General features: G+C 45.8%; 1 protein-coding gene and 1 long non-coding RNA gene across 5 annotated transcripts in view; one reads left to right on the forward strand and one right to left on the reverse strand.

The window, feature by feature from the left end:
- Nucleotides 1-1,188: 1,188 nt before the first annotated feature.
- LOC115457482 lies at nt 1,189-2,453 on the forward strand. The gene is made up of 2 exons (XR_003939965.1): nt 1,189-2,375; nt 2,406-2,453. It is a non-coding gene; the product is annotated as an uncharacterized LOC115457482 (long non-coding RNA).
- A 1,283-nt stretch (nt 2,454-3,736) lies between these two features.
- CD68 (CD68 molecule) overlaps nt 3,737-21,240 on the reverse strand; it is a 29,371-nt gene continuing 11,867 nt past the window's right edge. Inside the window, exons 2-7 of one of the 4 annotated variants that reach the window (XM_030186905.1) lie at nt 20,384-20,497; nt 19,998-20,332; nt 16,723-16,845; nt 12,570-12,642; nt 8,367-8,537; nt 3,737-4,099 (exon numbers count right to left, since the gene is read on the reverse strand). In XM_030186905.1, coding sequence (XP_030042765.1) covers nt 3,960-4,099; nt 8,367-8,537; nt 12,570-12,642; nt 16,723-16,845; nt 19,998-20,332; nt 20,384-20,497 — 956 coding nt within the window. In that variant the 3' untranslated portion in view covers nt 3,737-3,959. Of the gene's footprint in view, nt 4,100-8,366; nt 8,538-12,569; nt 12,643-16,722; nt 16,846-19,997; nt 20,498-21,240 lie in introns of all 4 variants that reach the window. The other 3 variants (XM_030186904.1, XM_030186903.1, XM_030186902.1) reach the window with 3 other exon arrangements.

Raw genomic sequence — 21,240 nt, forward strand, 5'->3', positions numbered from 1 at the left:
GGCTGTGGGGTAGCCCCAGGCAGGTGGCTAGGCATTTACATTCCCATATCTAGATCATTTATAAATATGTTAAAAAGCAGCGGTCCCAGTACAGACCCCTGTGGAACCGCACTATCTATCTTTCTCCATTGAGAATACTGACCATTTAACCTTATTCTCTATTTTCTATCTTTTAACCAGTTTTTAATCCACAATAGAACACTACTTCCTATCCCATGACTTTCCAATTTCCTCTGGAGTCTTTCATGAGGTACTTTGTCAAATGCCTTTTGAAAATCCAGATATACAATATCGACCAGCTCACCTTTATCCACGTGTTTGTTCACCCCTTCCAAAAAAAAAACAAGTGTCACACTTGGAAGCTGGCATTAAAAGAGGTTTATTGGTGCATCAAATGTGTCAGGATTTTACATAAAATGCAAATGGACCCAACACAAACCTGTGTTTTGTCACTATGGCGCCTGCATCAGGACTCGTGCAATCTTTTGAAAATCCTACTATATCGCAGTACATTCGAGAGAGCATTGGCAAAGCCACGCCAATCATGGAAGTAAAAGGAATGAACAGCTATATTTATCAAAACCTCACAGAGTATCTGAACTCTCATCTGTTAACAGAGCACGTGAGAAGCTCAGGGCTGCACTCTGGCCGGCCAGGGAACACATGTTATGGCAGTTGTAAATTTGCCAAGTGAGGGAGGTAAGGGATTAAAATAGCTTGTGGGTGAGGAAGACGTGGATGGAAGGTAGGAGAAATATGCTGGAGTGGGGGGGGGGGGGGGGTGAGATATGGAAGGAGAGAAATGCTAGATATGGGGGGAGGAGGGTATGAAAGAGAAAAATGCAGGAGCCCTGGGGGGGGGGGGAGTAGGGTTACCATATTTGCTACCCCCAAAAAGAGGACACACACCCCTGTCACACTCCCTAAGGGTATCCTATCCTGTCCTCCCATCCCCTTTCCTTACTGTACTGCCCTGGTGGTCTAGTGACCTCTTCTTTCCTGCTCGGAGCAGCTGCAGACTGTCTTGCTGCCTTCCGTATCAGCGCTGATTCAAAATGGCTGCCGAGAGTGACCTCGCAAGACTTCTGAGGCCACCGCTTGAAATCTCGGCGGCCATTTTGAATCAGCGCCAGGACCGGAGGCAGCAAGAGACAGTCTGTAGCTGCTCCGGGCAGGAAAGAGGGGGCTCTTTCCTGCCCTGAAGAGGTCACTAGACCACCAGAGCAGTACAGTGAGGGGAGGGGAGGTTAGGACACCCCTAGGCTCGCCTGCCAACCTGCCTGTTTGTCCGCAAATCCGGACAAACGGGCAGGCTGGCAAAACCTGCCCGGTTGCCCGGCCGTGTCCTCAAAATGAGGACATGTCCGGGTAAAACCAGACGTATGGTAACCCAAGGGGTGGGAGGGGGGAGAGGGAGAATTTTATGTGTCTGGCCCACTAAGGATAGCACTGACGTTCATGTGGCCCTCCATGTAAAAAGGTTGCCCACCCCTGCTATACTCTTTTTGATTTTTCATTAAAAAAAAAACAACAACTTAAAAGCTATTTGTTTCAGAAATATTTATCACAATGAAAGTTAACAGATAATTTTATATAATGTTTGTTGCTCACAACTGACCGAGTTGAATTTTCCTATGTTAAGCTGCTTTGAACCCTCGAGGACCAGGTGGGTTATAAAACTTTAGCACACAATACATTGAACATGTAGCAAAGCTGCCACCATACCAAACCAGCATTAACACCTAGAACTTGAACAGTGGGTGCAAGTGCTGAAGGCCGTCTTTCAACCTTGACTTCCTGTTACTAACAGGAAGCTTGTGTAGGAGGAGGGGGCGGGGATGTGGCAGGGTCTTCAGCATATGCAGCTTCTCTGAGGCCTGGTTCACTCTGCTTTGTTTTCGCATCTGCCTGTTTGATCCTTTCTAGACCCTGCCCTCTGTCCCTGCCTGGTGCCTGCACCTCTGACCCAGTTTTAATTGGGGACAGGTGGATTGGGTAGGGAGGGGAGAAAAATGTTAAAACTTTGATGATGAGATTTTTATTCTGCTTTTCTTTAGAAGTTGATGATTTGTTTTCAATTTGTGGTACATTTCGCTGTTTGACTGTGTACTTTGTGGAATCATCAATAAAAAAATTGTTGAAACATAAATTCAGGGACTTTTGGTAACTTTACATAAACATCGCTGTTTATGCAAAAGAAAAGCTTGGTGAGCGTGAACCTGAAGCTTTTTGGAAGCGATGAAATGAAATTTAACTGTTAAGCCACAACACTGAAAGATACATTTGCAGAAAAAAAAAGTTAACCGTTAGGCACTGGAGTTGGGTCTGTTATGGTTTGTGGTTTTGTGGCAGTCAGTGGCCCAGGAAATATGCTGGTGGAAGGAAGAATGGATTCAACTAAATAGCATATATTCTAGAAGCTAATATCCTACATTCCCTACAGAAAGAATGTTGAAAAGAGAAGGCTGAATATTTTAGCAAGAGCACAATCCAAACTTACCTTTGAATCAAAAAACATAGTAACATAGTCGATGACGGCAGAAAAAGACCTGCACGGTCCATCCAGTCTGCCCAACAAGACAAACTCATATGTGCTAGTTTTTGTGTATATCTTACCTTGATTTGTAACTGTCATTTTCAGGGCACAGACCGTACAAGTCTGCCCAGCACTAGCCCCGCCTCCCAACCACCAGCCCCGCCTCCCACCACCGGTTCTGGCACAGACCGTATAAGTCTGCCCAGCACTATCCCCGCCTCCCAACCACCAGCCCCGCCTCCCACCACCGGTTCTGGCACAGACCGTATAAGTCTGCCCAGCACTATCCCCGCCTCCCAACCACCAGCCCCGCCTCCCACCACCAGCTCTGCCTCCAGGAAAGAAAGATGAAGGTTTTGGACTGGCCTTCACCTCCTCAGACCTGAATATTTTTGAAAATCTGTAGGGAGACTTTGGATAGGCAGAGCATGCAAGAAGACTTCAGAATATTTCTGAGCTAGTAGAGCTCTGTAAAGAAGGGCGGGAAATTTTTCCAAAAGCATGAATAGAAACACTTTGCTGGCTACAGGAAACTTTTGAAACTGTTATTTTTACCAAACAACTTGTTCAAAACTTTTGCATCTTCCATATTTACCGTTTCTTATTTTGAATCTGTCACGCATTAAAATTTGTAGAAAGATGTTGTATTTCTTAGCTCCTAGTTACTTGAATACGTACAGTTGACTAGGGTTGCCTAGACTAGGGGACGCTCGAAGTTACATGGAAATACTTTTAAAACAAATAGGAGGAAATATTTTTTTCACTCAACGAATAGTTAAGCTCTGCCGGAGGAGGTGGTAACAGCGATTAGTGTATCTGGGTTTTAAAAGGGTTTGGACAAATTCCTGGAGGAAAAGTCCATAGTCTGCTATTGAGACAGACATGGGAAGCAACTGCTTGCCCCGGGATTTGTAGCATGAAATGTTACTACTCTTTGGGGTTCCGGAATGTCACGATTTGGGTTTCTGCCAGGAACTTGTGACTTGGATTGGCCACTGTTGGAAACAGGACACTGGGCTAGATGGACCATTGGTCTGACCCTGTATGGCTACTCTTATGTTCTTGAATAGATAGCTGTACCTTGTATGTGGTCACTGGACCACTAAATTTCAGCACCTTTCTATGTATCGGGGATGACCATCCATCCCATGAAAAGTCTGTGGTCCCAGTTTCACAATAAGGCGGGAGAAAATGGCAGCCTCTTGTTGCATTTCCATATTTAATTACCCTCCACCTCCCCCCCTCCCCCCAAACAAAAATGCATATACAATAGAATCTCTACCTTCCCTGTTAATAACATGACTGTCAGCTACCAACGCATAATGGAAGATTACAGTTTCTGCTTTCCCTGAAAATGTTCATTGCATAGTTCTGTCAATGACTCTGCTTTGGCTGTGGATGACGCAGGAAGTCTTCAGCAGCCTCAGAGAGTCTGGTAGCCGCTGTGAGTTCTCTTTCGACTGACCAAGTAGGCGATGATAACAATGGCAATCAATGCAATCAAGATCACTATTATAGCAATCGGGACAGCCAAGTTGACAGTGTCTGCAGCGCACTGGTTAGCTGGAAAGAAAAAAGAAGCAAGGTCAAACTTGAGTCTTTCAGGCCCCAAACACATTGTGGAACTTGGCTAGGGGTCAAAATAAGGTGGTCCACAGAGAAAAAAAATAGCAAGGTGTTCTTTAGAGGATTAGATTCAGAAGCCCTTGCTAGAGCACGTAATATATGTGCCTTTACACAGTGGTGTGCTGGTAAATTTTTAACAACGGGCTCTCTCCCTGGGAATAACCAGCCCTGCAATTGGGGGGGGGGGGGGGGGGGGGTGCAGAGATGGACTGGGAGACCAGGCCTCTTGCACAAATTTATATGTGCTTCAAAGAAGGCGGTTAATTTATGCAAAGTTCGTTTTCTTTGTGTTTACCTGTGTCTTTTTTTAAGTACGACTGTACATTGTAACTATGGCTTGGGGAATGCCTGCATATGACCTTTTGGCACATTTATTTAAAAAAGCTTGATCTACCACAATCGTACATACAATTTTAGGAGACCTTTTTTTGCATGTAGACATGGGCGTAGATTGGGGGGGCGAGGGGGGGCATTGCCCCCCCAAACGAGTCGCACCGGCGAACTGGCGGGGCTGCCTCGGTCTCTGACTCCCTGCAGCATTTTTGTCCGTCGCCGTCAGCTCTGCCATTCATTATCACAGGCAGCCTCGTTCCCCTTTGCCGCGTCCTCCGGCTCTCTCTGATGCACTTCCTGTTAAACAGGAAGTGCATCAGAGAGAGCCAGTCGGAGGAGTGGACGCGGCAAAGGGGAACGAGGCTGCCTGTGAGAATGAATGGCAGCGCTGACGGCGACGGACAAAAATGCTGCAGGGAGTCAGAGACCGAGGCAGCGCCGGTGGGGAAGAGCGAGGCAGCATGCTGGCTGGTGGCAGGGAGACAGGGAGAGACAGTCACAGGAGCACTGTTGAGGTGATGGGGTAATGCTAGGTAGAGGTGAGCGAGAGAGGTGGGGAATGTTGGTGGGGGGAGATGCATGGGGGAGAGAGAGGGAGAAATAATACTGGATGTGGAGGAGGAGGGAGGGACAGCAAGAGAAAAGGGGAAATGTTGGAACATGGAAGTGGGAGGGAGGGAGACAGAGAGAGATGCTGTATGGGGATGGGAGAGATGCTAAAAGGGGAAGGAAGAGAACGAAAGAGATAGATGTTGGGCCCAGGGTGCAAGGAAGGGAGATACTGAGAGTGATGTGGGCAGTGAGAGAGAAGACGGCGGGAAGAGAGGTTGTACATGGGGATGGATGAGAGGGAGGGATAGATATACACTAGAGGGGAAAGAGGAAAAGAGGGAGATTATGGATCCAGGGACAGAAGGGAGTGAGGGAGAAATGCTGGACAATTGGAGGGAGGGAAGAGAGAGAGGAAGAAATGCTGGACCACAGGGAAGTGGGGGCTGGAAGATGCTGGGGTGTGGGTGTGTGTGTGGAAGGGACAGGGAGATATTAGGCTACAATGGGAGAAAGGGAGCAGGCGTGCTGGGCTAGAAGGTTGGAGGGAGGAAGTTGCTGCAAATGGTGGAACTATTTGGGAGAGGCCAAAGGGGAGGTGGGAAGGAAACAAATGAGAGGATTATAGTGATGGGGGGGGGGGGGGGGCAGAAATGTGGTAAGGGAGAGTTGATTAAAGATGAAGGAAATGAAAGGTTGGAGGAAGGACTGAGAAGAGGAATGGGGCAGCTAGTGGGTGAGAGAAAGAAATGGAATTTGATAGCTGAAAACTAAAAAGGAGAAGGATGAGGACGAGGGTGAAATTTAAGTGATCAGAGAGGAAAGAGCTAAAAAAGAAATAATGTGTCAAAGGTAGGTGTAGTGAAGGAATGGAATAAGACAGGAGAGAAGAGAAAAGACAAATGGACAGCAAGCAGTTGAAGGAGAATTAGCAGAAAGACAAGAAAAGAGGAAACTGGAACCAGCATGATTGAACAGTAAAATGTCCAGACAACAAAGGTACAAAAAAGTATTTTATTTTGAATCTATTAAATGGAATATCAAATGGAAAGAAGACACTGCATAAAACAGAAGACACTGGGACCAAAGCGAATAGAAAAACTAAATGATCAGACAACAAAGGTAGAAAAAAGTATTTTATTCAGAATTTATTAATTGGAATATGTCAGCTTTCTGTGAAATTTTGCATGTAAGTTTCAATTTTTCTGGTATTGCTGCATGCTGAGTCTGACTTCTTGAATTAACTTTCCAGTTCAGTATTTTGCCTTCATATTTTCTGCTTTCTAGTTCCTTGTGTCATGTGTTTTTCACGAGGTAGTGTATTGGTGTTTTAGAGCCTGGTGTAATTACAGTTCTGCCTTTTCACGCATAAGGTTGCAGCTCGTCCTGTCCTTGGAATTAGTGCTGTTATGGTTTAGTAAGGTTGAGTGTGTTTTTGCACAAGTTTGTGTATAGTGTGTTGCAGTGGAGAGATTGTGTGTTGGCTTTACTGAGGTGGCACCAAAACATCAGAAAGGGTGTAGAGCGTAAATCATGACACACTACCTCTTGAAGGATCTACATATAGAGCTTATGCATTTCTAAGGTCAACACTGGCATGGTATGGGAAAAGGGGTGGGGAAATACTACTGGAGTGGAAGAAGGAAAGAAGGAAGGGAGAAAGAGCTGGCTTGATATCTCATACATATTCATTATGGTTATTCCCAAAAAAAGCCAGCTTTTTTTCCCTTCCTTCCTTCCTCCGTATTAGCATATTCATTTGCATATGTATATATGCAAATGAATATGCTAATATGCTCCGCCCCATCCTTTGCCCCCCCCAAAATGAAACAGTCAAACTACGCCTATGGCATGTAGAACATGCCATCACTTGTATAAAACTTTATAAAATTGTCCCCAAAGCATCAGCGGTAATTTTCTTTGTCCAGGTCGTAGCCAGCTATGTGCAGTCTGTGCAGCCATACAGTATGTGAGGGAAGCTGTGGCACCAAATTAACACCCTATCTGTTTTCCCTTGCTGGTGTGAACTAAAGTGGGTGAAGCAGGAGTGTGCCGGAAGCGTTTGAAAGTATGTTGCTCAGGGCACATTTGTGTCTTGGGAGGCTCCTGTCTTCATCGGACACTGGCTAGTTTCGGGAGAGTGGCGGTTGTAATCTGTTCTCTGAGGCTGGTCAGCAAGTGAGCATCTGGGAAGGTTGCCTTTTCTCCGACACTGGTCAGTCAGATTCACAGAGACACAGAGAGAGGAATTTTACAGGTCCTAGAGTGACTGTGTCTGTCTTTCTTTCTTTCTTTTGCATTTGTATGCCACATTTTCCCACCTTTTTGCAGGCTCAATGTGGCTTACGATGTTTCGTTCTTGGTAGATAATAGATTGGAAGATAACAATTAGTGTTACATAAAGGCCGTGAATGACATAGTAGAAAATTGAACAAGCAGATATAAGAAAAAAAAACAGTTCTGATTATAGGTAAGGTGGAGATGTGTTATATTTACAATTGCTGATCTTTGTGGTATGCCTTGTTGAAGAGGTGGGTCTTCAGAGATTTGCGAAAGTTAGTTAGTTCATAAATAGCTTTTAAGTTGTGCGGCAGTGCGTTCCATAACTGTGTACTCAGGTAAGAAAAGTTTGACGCATGCGTTAGTTTGTATTTCAGACCTTTACAATTGGGGAAGTGAAGATTGAGGTATGAGCGGGATGATCTTTTAGCGTTCCTGGGTGGCAACTCTACCAGGTCTGACATGTAGGCTGGGGCATCTCCGTGAATGATTTTATGAACTAGAGAACATACCTTGAACGCGATACGTTCTTTGAGAGGAAGTCAGTGTAACTTTTCCCTTAGGGGTTTAGCACTTTCATATTTTGTTTTTCCGAATATGAGTCCTAGATGCGGTGTTCTGGGCAGTTGAAGTTTCTTGATGATTTGCTCTTTACAGCCAGCGTAGAGTGCATTGCAGTATTCTAGGTGACTAAGCACTATTGACTGTACCAGGTTGCGAAAGATGGTCCTTGGGAAGAAAGGTCTTACTCTTTTTAACTTCCACATTGAATGGAACATCTTCTTGGTTGTATTTTTCACATGGTTTTCAAGTGTAAGGTGTCGGTCAATGGTAACTCCAAGAATTTTTAGGGTGTCCGAGACGGGAAGGGACAGGTTTGGTGTGTTTATGGTGGTGAATTTGCTCGTGTTATGTTGTGAGGTAAGTATAAGGCATTGTGTTTTTTCTGCATTAAGTTTCAACTGAAATGCATCTGCACATGAATGCATGATATGGAAACTTTGGTTTATGTCATTGGTAATTTCCTTTAAATCATGTTTACCTTCACTAAACTGTCCTCCGTTGAGGCCAAAGGCCTGCACCTGCTCCTGGGTAGCCTCCAAGATCACACTTTCGCTCACATATATCTTTGTGTCTTTACACTTATAAGATCTGCCCAGCGAGGTCTCATACTCCTGAAGGCTAGAATTCTCCGCATAAATATGAGTGTCTGCTTAAAAAAAAAAGAGAGAGAGATCAGAAATATACAGAGAAAAAAAAATGCATTTTAGATTTGATGAAGTCATGTCACCCAGAATTCCAAGGCCCGGGGATAATAGAAACTTATCAAAAAGAGGGAGATTGTATCTGCTGTGATACAGTGACGAGGGTAACGGACAGGGCTTTTTTTGAGGGGGTACTGAGTACCGGCACCTTTTCCATTGTCTGCTAAAATTGACCCATGGAACCCAAGTTTTAATGATAGTGCTCAGGCTCTACACACCAATTCTGCCTTGTAATAGTTTCTGTGACTGGTTGCAGGGGGCCTAGCTATTATGGGGTGGGTCCCTCCTGAAGGGTGGGCTAGCATTTGAGTACCGGCACCTTTTTTGCTAGAAAAAACACACTGGTAATGGATCATACTCAGCTGGCATCAACGCTTCTTGTCTGTTGAACAACGCCTATGTTGCTATGCCTGGAACGCCCTTCCCAGTGGAGAGGGTTGGGATAAAATCAGTGACAGAACTCAAAAAGGAAGAGAGGATCCCCTATCTAGCAAAAGAATGGGATCAAAGCAAAACAAACGGCTTGCACACTTTGACGCAGAGGGTTATGCATATTTTACTATTTGGCCCAAATACAAATAATGAAAAATATTTGGCCGAATACAGATAATGGGCATTAACATAACAATAAAAGAAGCAATCTGAAATCGGAGCTCAAGTGTTTATTTCAGTAGAATTTAGCTCAGTAGAGCCCCAGATTATTCGTATTTGAATTTAAATCACTATTCGGCCAAATTTAAATAACGTATTCTTGGTTGAATCAAATCAAATACAAATATTTCTTACAGCCTTAATTATAGCCTTCATGGAGCAGCAGGTACAACCATAAACAAAGGCCTAGAGGAGGTAACCTGCATGTTCTGCAAAGAACAGCAGGGGTGACTCTAGGCGCTTTGCTCGGTCAGACTAGATGAACCGTGCTGGTCTTCATCTGCTGTCTGTTACGATATTATCCTATCCACTTCTGATTCAGCACATTGAGGTAGCCTGAGCTGACCCATGCTCAAGAAGAGAACCAAGCGTTCACTTTCAACTCTAGTCCTTAGCACAGTGGTTCCCAGACCTGGTCCTGGAGGCACCCCAGCCGGCCAGGGTTTCAGGATATCCACGATGAATATTCATGAGAGAGATCTGCATGCATGCATTTATTGTGGATATCCTGAAAACCTGACTGGCTGGGGTGCCTCCAGGACCAGGTTTGGGAGCCACTGCCTTAGGCTGTGACCACTACAGCGCACCGTCTCCTAGATGGAACACGTATCGCTATACCTTCCGTGGTCTAGGAACATCGCAGAGCCTTCTAGAGCAAATCGGTCATCCTAGCACAAGATATTTCAGCAGTGCCTAGTTCATGCTTGAGGGAGAAGGGAAGGAGATTTAGGGGCATTTGCCTGCTAATAATGAGTGAAGGTGCTTGGTGCCTTCAGCCATGGGTTTATTTGATCACCATGCTAGGTGGAAGTAGGGACTGGATTGGAAGCTTAAGGAACAATATGAGGACAGCCCAGTCCGAAACTCAGTACGCTCATTCTTAAACTCGGCAGCACAGTTTGAAGAAAGGGTGACGCTTGGAAGGAAGGGTTTTGTTCCTGAGCTCTGAGCAGAACCGGTGCAAGGATGATAGGCACCTTAAGTGAACCTTCAGCCTTACGCACACACATATACCCCTCAATTAATATTCAGCCCCCTAGCCTGCAGGCCCCCACCCCCAAATTTGATAAATTCAATCATGATCATAGGGTTGCCAACTAGCCAGTTTTAAATGGCCAGGCCGGCCTGCCAGCAGAACATTAAAAACAGGCATCAGAAAGCCGAATATTTTTTCTGCCTTCAGTAACCCTGTCCCCGCAGTCTGGCAACTCTCACATCTCCCTTCCCTCTCCTGAATCTGGCAGCTTAGTGTAACTCTTTCTTCATTCCCAGGCTCCCGTGGGTTCAGAAGCATCTGTCCCTCCTATCTTCTACCCCATGGTCCTCCAAAAGCAGTGAGTCACTGGCATCCAGGAAGACACACTATTTTCCTGCTGCCAAAGGTTTCTCTCTGCTCCTGCCCTACCCATAGGAAGTTGCATCTGAAGAGGCGGGATAGCAGCAAAGAGAAGCCCCAGGCTGCAGAAAGTATGTCTTCCTGGATGCCAGTGCCTTTGGAGGACTATAAGCTGGAGAGGGAAGGGTGCCAGACATGGGGGGGGGGGGGGGGGGGGAGGGAGAGATGCCACATGTGGGGTGGGGAAGAAACCAGACATATGGAAAAGGAAAGAGGGGAAGAACACATACCCATGGGAGGGGGCAAAAGAAGAAGTGCCAGACCTGCAGGAGGGGGGGGGGGTGAGCGAGAGTCAGACTGGGGGAGGGGAAAGAGTGTGAGAGTAAGGGGTAGAGATACTGGATCAGTTGGGAAGGGGGGAGTACAGGGAGGAAGAGAGAGAGAGGGCCACGGAATCAGGGAAGAGAGAGGGAGAGATTCCTAACTGAGGGAGGGGGAGGCAGGGGAGAGAGAAGGAGAGATGCTGGCCCCATGTTGGGGGGGGGGAGGGGAGAAGGGTAAGAGAGGGAGGAATAAACTGGACAAGGGATGGGACAGGGACATAGAGAAAAGATGTTAGGCGTGGAGGGAGCATAGGGACAGGGATACAGAGGGACAATAGTGGACACAGAGAGAGGGATAGGGACGCTGAGAGGACAGATGGTGAACATTGGGGGAGTACAGAGACAGGGACATAGAGAGAAGAAGGATGGTGGGCATGGAGAAAGATTAAATGTGAAATAGGTGAGCCTGATGAGAAAAGAAGAAAAGAGACACTGGGACCAAAGCAAATGGAAAAATGAAATGCTCAGACAACAAAGGTTAAAAAAGATACATTTATTCTGGATTAATTGGAATATGTCAACTCTGGTAAATGTGCTTTTCTGATATCTTACATTTCAGTTTCTGTTTCTCTAGTATTGCTGTACATGCAGCACCTGACTTCTTGAGGTTTCCAGTTCAGTCTTTTTTTGTCTTTATATTTCTGTTACTGATGTGTGGTCCTTTGTTTCATAGTTGGTGAGGGTCTATGCTTGTGGCTAAGATGTGGTATTTTCTAGTGTTTATTTTCTGTGTAGGGATCTGTAGCAGTCTGACTTGTTCTGTATTTTCAGGAGGACGTATATTGGTATTCTAGGGTGCTGTCTTTATAGGTAGGGTTGTAATTTTGAGTCCTGGACATGCTCTTTCAAGTCCCTGCTGCCTACAAGGATTAAGCTGTGAAATGCTTATGGGTAGGGTTACCATATGTCCGGATTTACCTGGACATGTCTTCTTTTTGAGGGCATGTCCGGGCAACCGGGCGGATTTTGCCAATCTGCCTGTTTGCCCAGAAATCCGGACAAACGGGCAGATTGCTAGCCTCCCCTCCCCTTACCCTCTAGTTCCCTGGTGGCCTAGTGACCTCTTCCGCTGATTCAAAATGGCCGCCAAGAGTTGAAGTCTCGCAAGGTCACTTCAACTCTCGGCGGCCATTTTGAATCGGCGCCGAGGATCAGCAATAGGAAGGATGCATGCAGGGCAGCGCTCCGGGCAGGAAAGAGGGGACTCTTTCCTGCCCCGAAGAGGTCACTAGACCACTAGGGCAGTAGTAAGGTAAAGGGAGGGGGGGCGACAGGGTATGTGACAGGGGGCGGAGTGAGGGTGTGAAAGGAAGTGGGGTGGGGGTGTGGTGGGGCGGGGCATGCATCCTCCTTTTTGGGGGACAAAATACGGTAACCCTACTTATGGGGCAACTGCTAGTGTGTTGGTTGATGGCAAACCCAAAATGGGGTGAGGTTGTCAGTGCCACCCCCTGGCCATTCCAAGGCAATGGAGGGTTAAGTGGCTTGCCTAAAGCCAAAAGAAGCTATGGTGGAATTATGAACTTGGGCCGTCTGCTTCCCAGTCTGTTGCTCTAATCATTAGACTACTGAGAGTGGGCATTTGGGAGAAAAAAAAAAACAGCACTTACTTGGGGTCTCCGAGAAGGAATGGTCAAGGCTGACTTGAATTCTGCTCAAGTAAAAGACTTTTCTTGTAGTATTCTGCACAAATGAAAGTACAGAATGTTAAGTGGAAGAAGATTCGATGCAAAAGGAGTTCACCGCTACACCCTTATTCTATAAAAAGCACTAAATTGAATGAGCCAATGGTTTTTACAACAAATTACTTTCTTACGCATTCTTCTTTGTTATGTATCCTATACTGTTTATTGTAAGCCACATTGAACTCAAACTTGTTTGGGATAATGTGTACATAAGTACATAAGTAATGCCATACTGGGAAAAGACCAAGGGTCCATCGAGCCCAGCATCCTGTCCACGACAGCGGCCAATCCAGGCCAAGGGCACCTGGCGAGCTTCCCAAACGTGCAAACATTCTATACATGTTATTCCTGGAATTGTGGATTTTTCCCAAGTCCATTTAGTAATGGTTTATGGACTTGTTCTTTAGGAAACTGTCTAACGCCTTTTTAAACTCTGCTAAGCTAACCACCTTCACCACATTCTCCGGCAACGAATTCCAGAGTTTAATTATGCATTGGGTGAAGAAAACATTTCTCCGATTTGTTTTAAATTTACTACACTGTAGTTTCATCGCATGCCCCCTAGTCCTAGTATTTTTGGAAAGCGTGAACAGACACTTCACATCCACCTGTTCCACTCCACTCATTATTTTTTTTTTTTTGATTTATTTGTAATTTTAATGAATTTTACAAGATACACTTGTACAGAAAAGGAGTATTATCATACCATACAAGAAAATATTTTATAAAGAAAATCTATTAAATGATAATTACTGCTAAAGTCCACAATTATAGGCAAGGCACAATTCAAAAATTGGTTAACATAGGAAAAAATGAATAGAACATGTTCCCACTTATCCTATCACGGAGTAGATACTAATGGAGGAAGCACAAGAGAGTTTACGGCTGGTTCTTGTCTGGAGTCCAGGAATTTTGCTAACTGATCACTCTCAAAGAAAACATATTTAATTGATTGAAATTTAACAACACATTTGCAAGGAAAATTAAGCCAGAAAATTCCCCCCTGTGACAATACACGATCACGAAGTTTCAAAAAAGACTGACGTCTTTTCTGAGTTTGTCTAGCAATATCAGGAAATACTTTGACTTTGCAATTCAGAAAGACTTCATGTCTATGTTTAAAGAAAGTTTTCAAGATCCAGTCCCGATCCGGCTGTAGAACAAAGTCTATAATTAATGTAGCAGGTTGTACTCCACATAGTTCATCTTCAATTGTTTGTGATAAATTCAAATTTAGCTCCTCAAATGGGGTTTCCGTAGATGGTATTATACACTCACTTGGTTTCTTAACATAGGGAGCCAAATAATAAATCCTTGCTACAGGTGGAAACAATTGTTCAGTAATTTTTAATACTTCAGAAAGATATCTTTTGAATGTTATTAAAGGAGCCACTGCTGGAACTTTAGGAAAATTTATAAGTCTCAATGTTTTCATCGTCCACTCATTATTTTATATACCTCTATCATGTCTCCCCTCAGCCGTCTCTTCTCCAAGCTGAAATGCCCTGGCCTCCTTAATCTTTCTTCATAGGGAAGTCGTCCCATCCCCGCTATCATTTTAGTCGCCCTTCTCTGCACCTTTTCCAATTCTACTATATCTTTCTTGAGATGTGGCGACCAGAATTGAACACAATACTCAAGGTGCGGTCGCACCATGGAGCGATACAACGGCATTATAACATCCTCACACCTGTTTTCCATACCTTTCTAATATCTAGGGGGGAGACTATTCCAAGGTCTTGGGGACAATAACGTCTGAATGTTTGGGATCACTCAAATATGGCGGTAAGCTCCGCCCATTGGCTTCCGCCCACAGAATGGACCAGATAGGCTCATGCCGTCTCCTGTCATAAAACCTCCTTGGTACAACCTCACTTTTTCATCTTGTGTTTTCCTTATGTATGTATTTTTGTACCCTGTCTAGAATTATAGATAGTGCCTGATATGGGAATAACCAGTGAGATAATTAAAAATTTGCTGACGACACAAAGTTATTCAAAGTTTTTTAAATCACAAGAGGATTGTGAAAAATTGCAAGATGACCTTTCAAGACTGGGCAACTGGGCATTCAAATGGCAGATGATGTTTAATGTGAGCGAGCGCAAAGTGATGCATGTGGGAAAGAGGAACCCGAACGATAGCTAAGTGACGCAAGGTTCCACGTTAGGAGTCACCACAAGGGAAAGGATCAAGGAGTCATCGTTGATGATAATTTGAAACCCTCTGCCCAGTGTGCTGCGGTGGCAAAGAAAGCAAATAGAATGTTAGGTGGTAGGAAAGGGATGGAAAACAAAAATTAGGACGTTATAATGCCTTCGTATCGTTCCACGGTGTGACAGCACTTTAAATACTGTGTGCCAGTGGCATACTGAGGGCGGGGTGGTGGGGGCGGTGCACACTGCAGGGGGTTGCGGGAAGTAGCCGCACGGCTGTCTGCTCCGCCGGTTCCCTGCTCCCTCTGATGTTACTTCCTGTTCCGGGGCAGGGAACCAGCGGAGCCGACAGCCGCACAGCTGCTCCCAGCACCTCAGGAGCTAAGAGCAATGCACCTGGGGGGGGGGGGTGGGGGGGGGGGGGGGGGGGGGGGGGGTTGGAGATGATGCTCCATGGGGGACGCAGCACCCGGGGGGTGGGTGTAGCGTTGATCTGCCCCGGGTGGCAGCCGACCAAGGAACACCACTACTGTGTGCAATTCTGGTCACCGCATCTGAAAAAATATATAGTGGAATTAGAAAAGGTACCGAGAAGGGCGACAAAAATGATAAAGAGGATGGGACGACTTCTCTATGAGGCAAGGCTGAAAAGGCTTGGGCTCTTCAGCTTGGAGAAAAGATGGCTGAGGGGAGATATGATAGAGGTCTATAAAATAATGAGTGGAGTTGAAAGGGTAGATGTGAAAAGTCTGTTCACGCTTTCCAAAAATACTAGGACTAGGGGGCATGTGATGAAGCTACAATGTAGTAAATTTAAAACGAATCGGAGAAAACTTGTCTTCACTCAATGTGTAATTAAACTCTGGAATTCGTTGCCAGAGAATGTGGTACAGGTGGTTAGCTTAGCAGAGTTTAAAAAAAGGTTTGGACGGCTTCCTAAAGGAAAAGTCCATAGACTGTTATTAAATGGACTTGGAGATGGGGGGGTGGAGAGTTTAGGGGGGGCGGGGAATACTATACAGAAATGTTACTGAGATGATGATTTATATTGGAGGGTGCGAACTAAGTAGAAGCTTATGTACGTATATCTATTATTTGATGTCATTGTTTGCACTGTGTCTGCTTGATCCTAATAAAAATGTTGAAACATAAATGGACTTGGAGAAAATCCACTATTTTTGGGATAAGCAGTATAGAATGTTTTGTACTTTTTTGGGAACGGGTAGGCGTGAGTTGCTTGTTTACTCTTTCCAAAAACACTAGGACTGGGGGTATGCAATGAAACTACAAAGTAGTGAATTTAAAACAAATCAGAGAAAGTATTTCTTCACGCAACGTGTAATTAAAACTCTGGAATTTGTTGCCAGAGAATGTGGTAAAAGCAGTTAGCTTAGCAGGGTTTAAAATAGCTTCCTAAAAGAAAAGTCCATAGGCCATTATTAAAATGGATGGGATAATCCACTGCTTATTTCTAGAATAAGCAGCGTAAAATGTATTACACTGTTTTGGGACCTTGCCAGGTACTTGTGACCTGGATTGGCCACTGTTGGAAACAGGATACTGGGCTTGATGGACCTTCGGTCTGTCCCAGTATGGCAACACTTATCTACTTATGCTTTTATTTCTATATCCCATAGTAGAGTGGCTAGATGATACTGTTGTCCCTTGTGTCAGTCTTGATTCCTAACTCCCATTCCCAAATTATTTTGGAATTTAGAGTCCCAGATTTGTTTGCTGTTTGTGTTCGGAGTGACCAGCAAATTTACAAGTTTCTAAAAAATGTCTGGAAAACCTGGGATAGGAGCAAAGTAAGCTGGTATTTAGAGAGTTTATCACAGAGTATGCTGCAGCTAGCCTGAAGTGAAGAATCTACAACTTAACCATAACAGCCTGGGACATGAAGACATTTAAAATGGAAATCTCACCTTCTGGAACGTGAAGCGCAGATATCCTTCAGGGAAGGAAAGCTGCAGAGTTGCTGTCTGGTTTGTACAGTTGCCAGATGCTGATGTTAGGGGAGGAACAGGAACAGGGAATGTCCCCCACTGCTGAAATGAAAAATTGTTTTCTGGTTACCAAACAGAAATCCAAAGAGAGATGTCTGGTTTGAGAATGATGGACTAAGTCTTTCAAGTCTAACACTGGAGGGCTGAAGGGTGGGCGCAGGAATACAGAGCCTGTCACTTGTTAGGAATGCATGATTTGGGAGCTGGGCACAGGGATGCGAAGCCCGTCACCTCAAGAACTGGATGGCTCATGGGGCTGGGCACAGAAATACAGAGCCTGTTACTTCTAGAACTGGACAGCTCTGTGGCTGAGCACAGGAATAAAGAGGATGCCCTTTCTGGGGCTGGGCACAGAGATACAGAACCCATCGCCTTTAGTGCTGGATGGGTCAGGGATACAGAACCCATCACTTCTAGGACTGGATGATTTAGGGGCAGGGCACAGGGTTACACAGCCTGTCACCTCTATGACTGGAGGCTCAGGGGCTGAGCACAGGAATACAGAACCTATCACTTCTAGGACCACAGGGTTACAGAGCCTGTCACCTCTAGAACTCGATGGCTCAGGGTCTGGGCACAGGATACCAAGGGTGTCATTTCTGGGGCTGGATGACTTTAGGAATACAGAGCCCGTCACGTCTAGGACTTCATGAAGGTGAAAGGTGACAGACTTGGAAGTAACCTGAGGGAATACTTCACGGAAAAGGGTGGTGAATTCGTGGCACGGCCTCGTGGTGGAGACGAAAACCGTATCTAAATTCAAGAAAGCTTGGGCCACGTACATAGGATCTCTAAGGGAGAGGAAGGGATAGTAAATTGGCACGGTTGGGCAAACTGGATAGGCCATTAGGCCATATGGTCGTTATATACCTTCATTTTTCTACGGTTTTACTTAGGGGCTGGGCCTAGGGATAGAGAACCTTTGACCTCTAGGACTGGATGGCTCAGGTCCTAGATGCAGGAACACAAATCCTATCATCTTTATCTGAAATTCATCAGCTTTTTGCATAGAAAACATTCAGAAATAAGGGACAAACCCAGGCAGGCTCTCCTTTTGGCACCATAAATTAACCACATGCTTTTTGAAGCCTTGCAGTGAGAACCTAGGTTTGCAGAAGTGATATCGATTTGACACTTAGAAGGTAGAAACAGAGGAAACTGTGGTCTGCATCTGCCTGACCATAGCTGACAAGCTTCTGTTAGAGTGCTGAATTTGCAGTGGCAGTCACAAGGGGCTGGGGGGGGGGGGGTCGCTCTTAAAGTTACAGGGAGTTTGGGAGAGCTCAGCTTCATGTGGGGCTGAAAGGTAGTCTCCTCAAGTCACTTCACTGGCTTCCTATCCGTTTCCGCATACAGTTCAAACTCCTTTTATTGACCTATAAGTGCATTCACTCTGCAGCTCCTCAGTACCTCTCCACTCTCATCTCTCCCTACATTCCTCCCCAGGAACTCCGTTCACTGGGTAAATCTCTCTTATCTGCACCCTTCTCCTCCACTGCTAACTCCAGACTCAGTTCCTTTGCACCATATGCCTGGAATAGACTTCCTAAGCCGGTACGTTAAGCTCCATCTCTGGCCGTCTTCAAATCTAAGTTAAAAGCCTACCTTTTTGATGCTGCTTTTAACTCCTAGCCCTTATTCACTTGTTCAGAAACCTTATTTTATCATCCTCACTTTAATATTCCTTTATCTCTTGTTTGTCCTGTTTGTCTGTCCTAATTAGATTGTAAGCTCTGTTTAGCAGGGACTGTCTCTTCATGTTCAAGTGCACAACGCTGTGTACGTCTAGTAGCGCTATAGAAATGATAAGTAGTAGTAGTAGTCTTTGGGATTCTGGAATCTTGCTACTGTGGGATTCCGGAATCTTGCTACTCTTTGGGATTCTGCATGGAATCTTGCTACTCTTTGTCCTTATCCCTTACTTGTCCTGTTTGTCTGTCCTAATTAGATTGTAAGCTCTGTCGAGCAGGGACTGTCTCTTTATGTTCAAGTGTACAGCGCTGCGTACGTCTAGTAGCGCTTTAGAAATGATAAGTAGTAGTAGTGAAAGGTAGTCTCTTGAACTTGCATGGGGTTGAGGGGTCTCTTGCAGTCACATGGAGCTCGATATTCAAAGTGATTTAAGTGGGCAGGAGAGGCTCCTGCCCACTTAAATCACCTATCGCTGCCTAACTGCCGATATTTAGTGGCACTAAAGCAGAGAATTCTGCTGAATAGCGCCTCTGACCAGCCCCCCAAAAAGTGGGCCAGTCAGGGATAGGCCAGGGGGCGGCACTTGGGAGCAGAGGCTTATACGTGCACCAGCAATATTCAGCCGAGGCCCGCATAGGCTAAGCGGGTGAATTTAGGCCATCTCAAAAGCTGTCCGAAATTCATCTCCTTATCTTATGCAGGACCCGGCTGAATATCGGGCCGGGACCCACATTTTTATTAAAAAAAAAAAAAAAGGTTTCTTATCCCCCATCTCCCCTCTGTCCCCTCTCCCTCAGATGAGGTCTGTAGCCCCCCCCCCCCCCCCCCCACGGGTCAGCATTCTCTACCCCCCCCAACCTCCTGGTCAGAATAGGGCCCCACTGGGGCTTACCTAACCTCCCTGGTGGCCTAGCAGGTCATCAGGGGCAGGAGTGAACCCCCCTCGCTCCTGCCTCTAGTGGCAGCTTCCTCAAAATGGCTGCTGGAACCTCTTACGGTATCTGCAGTACTTCAAGGCTGCTGCAAGAGGTCGTGGCAACCATTTTGAGGAAGCTGCCGCTAGGGGCAGGAGCAAGGGGGGTTCACTCCTGCCCCTCAATGCCCTGCTGGACCATCAGGACGGTCAGGCATCCTATCCTGACCGGGAGGTGGGGGGCTCTACTGCACATTGGGGGGGGGGGGGGGCATAAGAGACCTTTTTTTTATGCGGGTCCTGGCCTGATATTCAGCCAGGACCCACATAATTGTTTTATGCGGGCCCAGCTTATTGGCTGGACCCACATAAGCTTTGGGCGGCCAGCCGCCAAAATGTTAGCCCCCTGATATTCAGTGCCAGTACCCAGACATGGCCCAGCACTGAGTATCAGGGAGCTAATCTAACCAATAGAACAATGCTGACCTCCACCAGCTGAATATGGGGGGGTGGGGTTGCTGTTTGGGGAACGTCTTCTGTAGTCACATGAGTATGGCAAAGGGGAGGAGGTTTTTTTTAGGTCCCTTACCTGGTTGATGGTGTTGTATTGAACATGCAGCGTAATTCCCATTACGACTCTCAGGCAGGTGTCGGAGCCAATGCTCACACTGTAGTCCCCCACAGCACTTGGATTGGTTGTGGGAAATGCCGTCGTGTGGTTGGTGGGAGTTGCCGTCGTGTGGTTGGTGGGGGTTGCCGTCGTGTGGTTGGTGGGAGATGCCGTCGTGTGGTTGGTGGGAGATGCCGTCGTGTGGTTGGTGGGAGTTGCTGTCGTGTGGTTGGTGGGAGATGCCGTCGTGTGGTTGGTGGGAGTTGCCGTCGTGTGGTTGGTGGGAGATGCCGTCGTGTGATTGGTGGGAGATGCCGTCGTGTGGTTGGTGGGGGTTGCCGTCGTGTGGTTGGTGGGAGGTGCCGTCGTGTGGTTTGTGATCAAAGTACTTGTGGTTGGTGTGAGCGTGAAGGCAGGGACTAGTGTGGCAGACTTCTTGCCTGGACAACACTGCTGGTCCATCTGTGCAGAGCTGAGACCTGGCCAGAGAGAAGAATATTGAGCACATGAGGTTAGAAGCCATGGCAAGGCCTTTTAGCACATAAAAGATTTCAGACCAACCCTCTTCATAAGAAGAGCAATTGAATCCTGATCTATGGTGATGTCATGAGCTGGGGATTTCTGAACATGTTTGATAATTAAAATATTGCCAGCTTCTTTCTTAAGAAAGAGTTTTTGCATATTATTGACACATAATCTAACATAAAACATGATTCTATTAGTCTGAGTTGTCTACAAATGTTATCAAACACACTCACAAACATAGGCTTACCCACACACTAGGTGTGATTGAGTTGGAGGTCTTGTCTGAATAATTTCTACAATACATCAGAGCGTTAGTGCTTATGAAGTGTCCAAGACTGGCTCGCCAACCAGATCCATTACACTTGAATAGGTTGAGCAAATCCCTGGCTTGCCAAACCCCAGTGTATCTTGGGGCCACTTTCTCCAAGCAAAATAGAATAGAACATGAGAATATTTCCCCTATTTTCATATTCCCTTCCAAATTACTTTAACTCAGTCCTTGTAGTGCCTTCTGGAGCCCTAAAGCCAACCACTCGATATTTGTTTATTTGAGACTTTCTGTACCACCTAACTGGCAGATCCAAGCGGTTTACAATCAAATAACACAAATTATATGAAAGGAATTACAAAATCTTGAAAGGAAAGTTCTGCAAGTACACACCAAGAGTAAATAACATGGACAAAACTAGGAAAGACA

The sequence above is a fragment of the Microcaecilia unicolor genome, chromosome 14 (assembly GCF_901765095.1).
Source record: "Microcaecilia unicolor chromosome 14, aMicUni1.1, whole genome shotgun sequence".
Taxonomy (NCBI): Eukaryota; Metazoa; Chordata; class Amphibia; order Gymnophiona; family Siphonopidae; genus Microcaecilia; species Microcaecilia unicolor.